This window comes from Mobula birostris, chromosome 13 (assembly GCF_030028105.1).
Source record: "Mobula birostris isolate sMobBir1 chromosome 13, sMobBir1.hap1, whole genome shotgun sequence".
NCBI lineage: Eukaryota > Metazoa > Chordata > Chondrichthyes > Myliobatiformes > Myliobatidae > Mobula > Mobula birostris.
In genome coordinates, this window is record NC_092382.1 from 84707513 (window position 1) to 84717146 (window position 9634).

Sequence of the window (9634 nt, forward strand, 5' to 3'; positions counted from 1 at the left end):
GCCTTTTGTTAGTTTTTAAAAGTTTCCCAATTTTTGCCGTATTATTTGTTCTCTCTTTTCCCTCTATGCTGTCTCTGACTTCCCTTGTCAGCCACTGTTACCTTATCCTCCCTTTAGAATACTTGGGGATGTATCTATCCTGCGCCTTCTGAATTCCTCCAAGAAACACCAACCATTGCTGATCTGCTATCATCCCTGGCACTGTCCCCTTCCAGTTAAATTTGGCCAGCTCCTCTCTCATGGTTTAGTTACAGTAACCCCTTTTTATCCACTGAAATCCTAATATATCTGACTTCATCTTCTCCCTCCCAAAGTGCAGGGTGGATTTAACATATTATGACAACTGCCTCCTAAGGGTTTCTTTACCTTAAAGTCGCTAATGAAATCTGGTTCATAACACAACACTCAATCCAGAATTGCCTTTCGCCTGGTGTCCTCAACCACAAGCGGTTGTAGAAACCCAACTTGTACGCTTTCTACAAATTCCAACTGTTGGGGTTCGGCACCAACCTAAATTTCTCAATCTACCTGCAAATTGAAATTCTCCATGACTATTGTAACATTTCAATTTTTATATGCCCCTTCTGTCTCCTGTTGTAATTTGTACCCCATCTCTAGGCCACCGTTCGAATGTCTGGATATTATTCCCATCAGGGGCTTTTTACCCTTGCAGTTTCTTAACTCTAATCACAAGGATACTCTATCTTCCAATCCAATGTTTCCGATTTCTAAGGATTTGATTTCACTTTTTACGAACAAATCCTTTCCACCCCGCCCCCCCCGCCTACCTCTCTGTCCTTTCCATACAATGTGTCTTTTGACGTTAACCTCCCAACTATGATTTTCTTTCAGCCACGATTCACTGATGCCCACAATGTCATAACTGAAATCTCTAACCTCTACCTTATTGCATATACTGTACAGTGTGCATTAAAATATGACACCTTCAAACTTGTATTCCTTACCCTTTTCGATTCTACCACTATGTTAGATTTCAACTCATCCCAGTCACTGCAACTTTGCTCTATCATCTGCCTGTCATTCCTCACAGTGTCACTACACATTGAATCTACTTGTATACCAACTGCCCCGTCTTCAGTCCTATCATTCCAGTTCCCATCCTCCCTGCCTAATCAGTTTAAACCCTCCTCCACAGCTCCAGCAAACCTGCCCACAAGGATATTGCTGTCACTTGGCTTCCGGTGTCACTAATCTTTTTTCTGCAGGTCATAACTTCCCCTTTTAGGCTATTAGTTTCAAGAATATTAGACCATCATTGTTTAGAGTTCTCATGGGTTTCATAACTAGGGTAAATCAATAGTGTTAGGCCACCATTAACATGGTTCTTTAGCATTCTGTTTTGAAACACTTGTTGTTGATCTGACGTAACTCAGTCCCAGATTCTTCTCTCCCTCCTGGACTTTGCTTCATTTCTACTTCTGACTGCAAGTTTATTGGATTGCATGGTTGTTCCTCCTTTAGGTGAGGGATAATTATGTGTATCTGTTTTTCTTGCGTCATTTCTGTAGGCAATTGGGATTTCTCGTGTTCATATAGTTTTTGCTTTTAAAGCACGTGCACTGAAGGGAACCAAGGGATCAGAGGTTTCCCATCATTTTATGTGCATAAAGGTGGACCAATGCAATGAAAACATGTTTGCAATGTCGGGCATCAACACCGTCATTCAGTTAGGCACTACGTACAAAAAGTGATCTCTGTGTTTCCTGTTTAAAAATTAATCTCTCAACAACAATCTTGATTTTTTTTTTTACAGCAGATGGTCTTGCGTGTTCTTGATGGTGAGACTTCAATTAGAAATCCTTTAATGCTTGTTTGCTAATATTTTCTCCTTTTTCTCTTATTTTCTACGTTTAGACCGTTTCAGTGCTAACTCAAAGGGAAAGGATGGCTAATTCAACACAGGCAAATGCATCTCTCAGCAACCTAACAGACATTGAAAGAGGAAGCGCTTACAAAACAGTTGGAGTAATCTTCATTGTGACTTCAGCATTATCTTTGAGTCTGGTGACCATTATCGGAAACATTCTGGTTATGCTTTCTATTAAAGTAAACAGACAGTTACAAACAATTAACAACTATTTCATTTCCAGCTTAGCCTGTGCTGATTTGATTATTGGTGTGTTCTCTATGAACCTTTACACCACTTACATCGTCATTGGCTACTGGCCCATGGGCCCAGTGATGTGTGATTTATGGCTGGCTCTAGATTATGTTGCTAGTAATGCATCTGTCATGAACCTTCTTATCATCAGCTTTGACCGATACTTCTGTGTGACAAAGCCTCTCAGCTACCCTGCGAAGAGAACCAGCAAGATGGCAGGGATGATGATTGCAGCTGCTTGGCTGCTGTCATTTATCCTGTGGGCTCCTGCCATTCTCTTCTGGCAGTTCATTGTAGGAGGGCGGACAGCTAAAGAGGGTGAGTGCCATGTACAGTTCTTCTCAAATCCAGTTGTCACTTTTGGCACTGCAATAGCAGCTTTCTATCTACCGGTTATTACCATGACTATTTTGTATGTGCAAATATCCCGTGCTAGCAAGAGTCAGATCAAGAAGGATAAGAAAGAGCCCGAGTCAAACAAAGACACCATTTCTCCCAGTCCAGTGCGGGGCAAAATAATGAAACCGAGTAACAACAACGTTTCCAGTGCACCTGATGGGTTGCAGAATGTCAAAGTACAAAATGGCGAGGCAGCTGGGGAAGTAATGACGGATCATTGTGGCCAAGGAGAGGAAAAGGAGATCTCCAATGACTCGACTTCGCTCAGTGTGGTCCCTTCCATCCAGGAGGAGGAAGGAACGATTGATGAGAGCACACAGGTCTCCACTGCACAAAGGCATTTTAGCATCGGCAGCTCCAAGCTCTCCAGCATAAAGGTTGTCACTAAATCCCAAAAGAGTGAGTACTGCGCTACCACAGTTGAAATAATGTCAGACAACAGCACCAAAAATAGTAAAGACAGAAAGCTCACCGCAGCCCACAAGATTATTAAAATGACAAAGACCCCTGCTAAGAAAAAGAAGGGATCTGTTACCCGGGAGAAGAAGGTGACCAGGACCATCCTGGCTATTCTGCTGGCATTTATCATCACCTGGACCCCATACAATGTCATGGTACTCATTAACACTTTCTGTTCAGTCTGCGTCCCTAACAAAGTATGGACTATTGGATACTGGCTCTGTTACATCAACAGTACTATCAACCCAGCCTGCTATGCACTATGCAACACTACCTTCAAGAAAACCTTCAAACATCTTCTCTTGTATCAATATAAAGACATTGGTGCATCAAGATAAAATCAGCAACAAGCTCATCTCCATGAACATTATATACATGTTAAAGATGACTTTCATAATGTTTATCTATAAATGTATGTAAGTAAATGTTCAAAATGCAAATTTATGGTTCAAGTAGACATTATATGTAATATGGTGAAAGCACACGAGTTATGTCTAATGAATTTCTAACATCTGCTTAAATGAAGAGTGTTCTGATTATTATGATGTTTCGGAGTGAAATCGTAAATGAATCTGCCTAAATTGCAAATACAATGCCTTCCAGTTAATTGGGGCACACTGGGATTTGTACATTTTGGCCCGATTACATGGTTGCCCCAATTAGCCGAACTTTCATGGAAATAGTTAACAAAGTATAAAAAAGACAAATTACCATTTAAATAAGTAACAAATTATGTATTGAAATGAAATACAGAATAAATTAGAACACAACCAAAATCACCACAGTATATAAAACTGTATTAGTTCCTAATTATTACGCTGGAATTCATTAAGTGTACCCTGACGTGTTCTTTTGATTGACTGTAAGTAAACAACTTCATCACAGACACCAAGTGCAGATAGTGGACAGCTTTCAAACAGTACTTTCGCTGATTGGGACCTCCAAATCCTTATTTTAATTCTAACATTCAACATGATTGCTGATACCTTCAAATTGATCATAATGCCTAACTTGTTGAAGTATTGAAATTGTTTCATTTCACCCCAGCCGTTCTGGCATCCGCAAGTCTGAATGTTTGAAACCGCAGTGAGTAAAACAGTTCCAAACTGTCTTACCGTTTATCATTTGCCTACGATCAATGACAAAAAATCACTGCTTTTTGAACACAAACACACAAGTAATGCTATTTAAAACGGTTGTTTTAATTACGGCATAGTGTATAACGGCCATATAACTTTCATGTCACTGACGCTAGTTAGAAACTGTTTGGCAACAGATTCCTGCCCCAATTAAGAGGCATAGCTTCCCAAATGAACAAAGGAATCCCATTTTTTCCGTTTTTATTTTCATTAAGTATTGTCCTAAAACAGTGGCTGCCCCAATTAACCAATGGACCAATTAATCCCATTTCACTGAATTATAAAAGTCAACATTGACACATTCAAGCGGTAACGTTCATTTTTATCATATTACTCAGTATCAAAAATTGTATCTTGTCCTTTTATTAACTTTGTGTTTCTAATGGATACACACTTCATTACAGTTTAGTTGGTAGTTGTAATTGGTTGCTTCGAAACTTAATCACTTGTCATAAGGGAGCCGTTGTTGGCGGACCCAAATGCAAGACACAGACACTGAACTACTAGGAACAGGGCTAGTTGTGTCAAGAAAGCAAGGGAAGACAGGAATAAATGACGCTTGACATTGACACAGGCCCTGAACGAGAATAGGATTCTGGGCCTGGGCTAGGACTTGGAGGAGAGACAAGGGACCCGGACGTGGATCTAGGAACTTGGAGCCTCAGCTAGGGCTCCGAGCCAGAGACTGGACAAGGACCCGAAACCTGGGTCTTGACTTGGGCTCGGACCCCAGTCTAGGCGAGGACAAGACGTGGCTACAGGACTGGACGTGAGACTCCAGGACAGGACGAGGGAACTCCAGAACTATGGTTTCAGTCGAAGCAAGCAGCTGAAGAAGGGAGTGGAAGAAATCGAGTAGAAAAAGCAGTTTTTTTTTTAAACACTGCTCAGGGAGAAGGGTCTGCATTGCGCAGGCGCGTGACGTAGCGCGCCAAGGTTTAAAAGCAGACCACCTATACAGCGGCCATCGTCGGAGTGGACTGAGTCAGAGTGGGATGGCTTTGGCTCAACAGGCTTCGGCGAGAACGGGCAGAGGCCAGGGTAGGCTCCGATTAGTTTTTTTGTTCAGATTGTCTAGCGTAGAGAGAATGCCAGGCAGGATGTTGGAATGCTCCTCTTGCAGGATGTGGGAAGTCAGGGAGCCCTCCGGTGTCCCTGACAACCACACCTGCCAGAAGTTCATCCAGCTGCAGATCCTAACAAACCGCGTTAGGGAACTGGAGCAGGAGCTGGAGCACCTGCGGATCATTCGGAAGAATGAGGAGATTATAGATAGCAGCTACAGGGAGGTAGTTACGTCAAAGGAGCAGAGGACAGGAAATTTGGTCACTGTCAGGCAAGGGAAGAGGAAAGGGCAGGCAGAGCAGGGTTCCCCTGTGGCCATTCACCTCAACAACAAGTATAATGCACTGGATACTGTTGGGGGGGATGACTTACCTAGGACTAGCTGCAGTAGCCGGATCTCTGGCACTGAGTCTGGCTCTGCAGTGCAGAAGGGAGGGTGGAAAAAGAGCAGAGCGGTAGTGATAGGGGATTCGATAGTTAGAGGTACAGATAGGAGGTTCTGTGGTCGTGACATCGAATCCAGGATGGTTTGTTGCCTCCCAGGTGCCAGGGTCAAGGATGTCTCTGATCGATTGCATGACATTCTGAAGTGGGGGTGGGGTGTTGATCTGCCAGATGTCGTGGTGCACATCGGCACCAATGACATAGCAAGGAAGAGTGGGGAGGTCCTGGAGTGTGAGTATAGAGAGTTTGGTAGGAAGCTGAAAAACAGGAACTCGAGGGTGGTAATCTCAGGATTGCTACCTGTGCCAGGTGCCAGTGAGGGTAGGAATAGGATGGTGTGGAGAATGAACAACTGGCTGAGGAACTGGCGTAGGGGGCAGGGTTTCAGATTTCAAAATCATTGGGACCTCTTCTGGGGCAGGTGGGACCTGTGCAAGAGAGACGGGTTACACTTGAACTACAGGGGGACCAATATCATTTCAGGGAGGTTTGTTAGTGCTATTGGGGAGGCTTTAAACTAGATTTTCAGGGGGTTGGGAACCAGAGTGCCAGAGCTGACAGTGTGGCTGGGGTGAAAGCAAATGATGTTAACAGTTCAAGCAAATCCGCTAATAGAAAGGTTGTGAGTGGTGGTAAAAATCTTCTGAGGTGTATATATTTCAATGCTAGGAGTATTGCGGGGAAGGCGGACGAGTTGAGGATGTGGATTGACACGTGGAATTATGACGTTATAGAAATTAGTGAAACTTGGCTACAGGAGGGGCAGAACTGGCAGCTTAATATTCCAGGGTTCCGATGTTTCAGATGTGATCGAGGCAGATGAATGAAATGTGGGGCAGTAGCATTGCTTGTTAGGGAAAATATTACAGCAGTGCTCAGGCAGGACAGATTAGAGGGCTTGTCTACTGAGTACTTATGGTTGGAGCTGAGAAACAGGAAAGGTATCGCCACATTAGTGGGATTGTATTACAGACCACCCAATAGTCAACGAGAATTGGAAGAGCAATTCTGCAGAGAGATAGCAGGCAACTGCAGGAAACATAAATTTGTGGTGGTAGGGGATTTTAGTTTTCGATAGATTGATTGGGACTCCCATACTGTTAGGGGTCTAGATGGTTTAGAGTTTGTAAAATGTGTTCAGGAAAGTTTTCTAAATCAATATATAGAGGGACCAAATAGAGGGAATGCAATATTGGATCTCCTGTTAGGAAACGAGTTAGGACAAGTGACGGAAGTGCGTGTAGGGGAGCACTTTGGTTCCAGTGATCATAGCACCATTAGTTTCAATTTGATCATGGACAAGGATAGATCTGGTCCTAGGGTTGATGTTCTTAACTGGAAGAAGGCCAAATTTGAAGAAATCAGAAAGGATTTAAAAAAGCGTGGATTGGGACAGGTCGTTCTCTGGCAAGGATGTGATCGGTAAGTGGGAAGCCTTCAAAGGAGAAATTTTGAGAGTTCAGAATTTGTATGTTCCTGTCAGGATTAAAGGCAAAGTGAATAGGAATAAGGAACCTTGGTTCTCAAGGAATATTGCAACTCTGATAAAGAAGAAGAAGGAGTTGTATGACATGTATAGGAAGCAGGGAATAAATAAGGTGCTTGAGGAGTATAAGAAATGCAAGAAAAGTCTTAAGAAAGAAATCAGGAGGTCTAAACGAAGACATGAGGTTGCCTTGGCAGTCAAAGTGAAGGATAATCCAAAGAGCTTGTACAGGTATATTAAGAGCAAAAGGATTGTAAGGTATAAAATTGGTCCTCTTGAAGATCAGAGTGGTCGGCTATGTGCGGAACCAAAGGAAATGGGGGAGAACTTAAATAGGTTTTTTGCGTCTGCATTTACTAAGGAAAGTGGTATGAAGTCTATAGAATTAAGGGAAACAAGTAGTGAGATCATGGAAACTGTACAGATCGAAAAGGAGGAGGTCCTTGCTGTCTTGAGGAAAATTAAAGTGGATAAATCCCCGGGACCTGACAGGGTGTTCCTCGGACCTTGAAGGAGACTAGTGTTGAAATTTCAGGGGCTCTGGCAGAAATATTTAAGATGTCGCTGTCTACAGGTGAGGTGCCGGAGGATTGGAGAGTGGCTCATGTTGTTCCGTTGTTTAAGAAAGAATCGAAAAGTAATCCGGGAAATTATAGGCCAGTAAGTTTAACGTCGGTAGTAGGTAAGTTATTGGAGGGAGTACTAAGAGACAGAATCTACAAGCATTTGGATAGACAGGGACTTATGAGGAAGAGTCAACATGGATTTGTGCGTGGTAGGTCATGTTTGACCAATCTATTGGAGTTTTACGAGGAGGTTACCAGGAAAGTGGATGAAGGGAAAGCAGTGGATATTGTCTACATGGACTTCACTAAGGCCTTTGACAAGGTCCCGCATGGGAGGTTAGTTAGGAAAATTCAGTCTCTGGGTATACATGGAGAGGTGGTAAATTGGATTAGACATTGGCTCAATGGAAGAAGCCAAAGAGTGGTGGTAGAGAATTGCTTCTCTGAGTGGGGGCCTGTGACTAGTGGTGTGCCACAGAGATCAGTGCTGGGTCCATTGTTATTTGTCATCTATATCAATGATCTGGATGATAATGTGGTAAATAGGATCAGCAAATTTGCTGATGATACAAAGATTGGAGGTGTAGTAGACAGTGAGGAAGGTTTTCAGAGCCTGCAGAGGGACTTGGACCAGCTGGAAAAATGGGCTGAAAAATGGAAGATAGAGTTTAATACAGACAAGTGTGAGGTATTGCACGTTGGAAGGACAAACCAAGGTAAAACATACAGGGTTAATGGTAAGGCACTGAGGAGTGCAGTGGAACAGAGGCATCTGGGAATACAGATACAAAGTTCCCTAAAAGTAGCGTCACAGGTAGATAGGGTCGTAAAGACAGCTTTTGGTACATTGGCCTTTATTAATCAAAGTATTGAGTATAAGAGCTGGAATGTTATGATGAGGTTGTATAAGGCATTGGTGAGGCCGAATCTGGAGTTCTGTGTTCAGTTTTGGTCACTAAATTACAGGAAGGACATAAATAAGGTAGAAAGAGTGCAGAGAAGGTTTACAAGGATGTTGCCAGGACTTGAGAAACTCAGTTACAGAGAAAAGTTGAATACATTAGGACTTTATTCCCTGGAGCGTAGAAGAATGAGGGGAGATTTGATAGAGGTATGTAAAATTATGATGGGTGTAGATAGAGTGAATGCAAGCAGGCTTTTTCCACTGAGGCAAGGGGAGAAAAAAACCAGAGGACATGGGTTAAGGGTGAGGGGGGAAAAGTTTAAAGGGAACATTAGGGGGGGCTTCTTCACACAGAGAGTGGTGGGAGTATGGAATGAGCTGCCAGACGAGGTGGTAAATGCGGGTACTATTTTTAACATTTAAGAATAAATTGGACAGATACGTGGATGAGAGGTGTATGGAGGGATATGGTCCGTGTGCAGGTCAGTGGGACTAGGCAGAAAATGGTTCGGCACAGCCAAGAAGGGCCAAAATGCCTGTTTCTTTGCTGTAGTTTCTCTGGTTTCTATGGCTTCTAACCGGGCTGGGTGAGGTACTCCTGGGCTGGGCGGGGCACAGGGACAGGACGAGACACCTGGACTGGACGAGCACACGAAGCGGCCGCACTGGGAGCACTGGACGCAGTAAATCTCATCAGTTGACTCTCAGATGAAGTGTCGTCTCACGTGGAAGGACGGTCTGGGGCCCTGAATGGTGGTGAGGGAGGAAGTGAAAGGGAAGGTGGAACACTTGTTCATCTTACAAGGATAAACGCCGGGAAAGAGTTCGGTGGGAAGGGATGTGGGTGGGCGGGAACGAATGGAAAAGGGTGTCGCGTAAGGATCGATCCCTGCGGAAAGCAGAGAGAGTGGGGGGGAGGCGGTGGGGAGGGTAAGGTGTGCTTGGTGGTGGGGTGCTCCCGATGCAGCCTTCTATATATTGGTGAGACCCGACGCAGACTGGGAGGTCGTTTTGATGGACACCTACGTTCTGTCCGCCAGAGAAAGCAGG

General features: G+C 43.8%; 1 protein-coding gene across 1 annotated transcript; it reads left to right on the forward strand.

Moving 5' to 3' along the window:
- The first annotated feature begins 1905 nt into the window (after positions 1-1905).
- On the forward strand, positions 1906-3337 carry LOC140207719 (muscarinic acetylcholine receptor M2-like). The gene has a single exon (XM_072276275.1). It carries the CDS (start codon positions 1906-1908, stop codon positions 3316-3318), a length of 1413 nt encoding a protein of 470 aa, XP_072132376.1. The 3' UTR covers positions 3319-3337.
- The last annotated feature ends 6297 nt before the right edge of the window (positions 3338-9634 follow it).

Excerpts from the sequence above, each read along its gene's own strand:
- LOC140207719 (XM_072276275.1), top strand. The coding sequence starts at position 1,906 with ATGGCTAATTCAACACAGGCAAATGCATCTCTCAGCAACCTAACAGAC.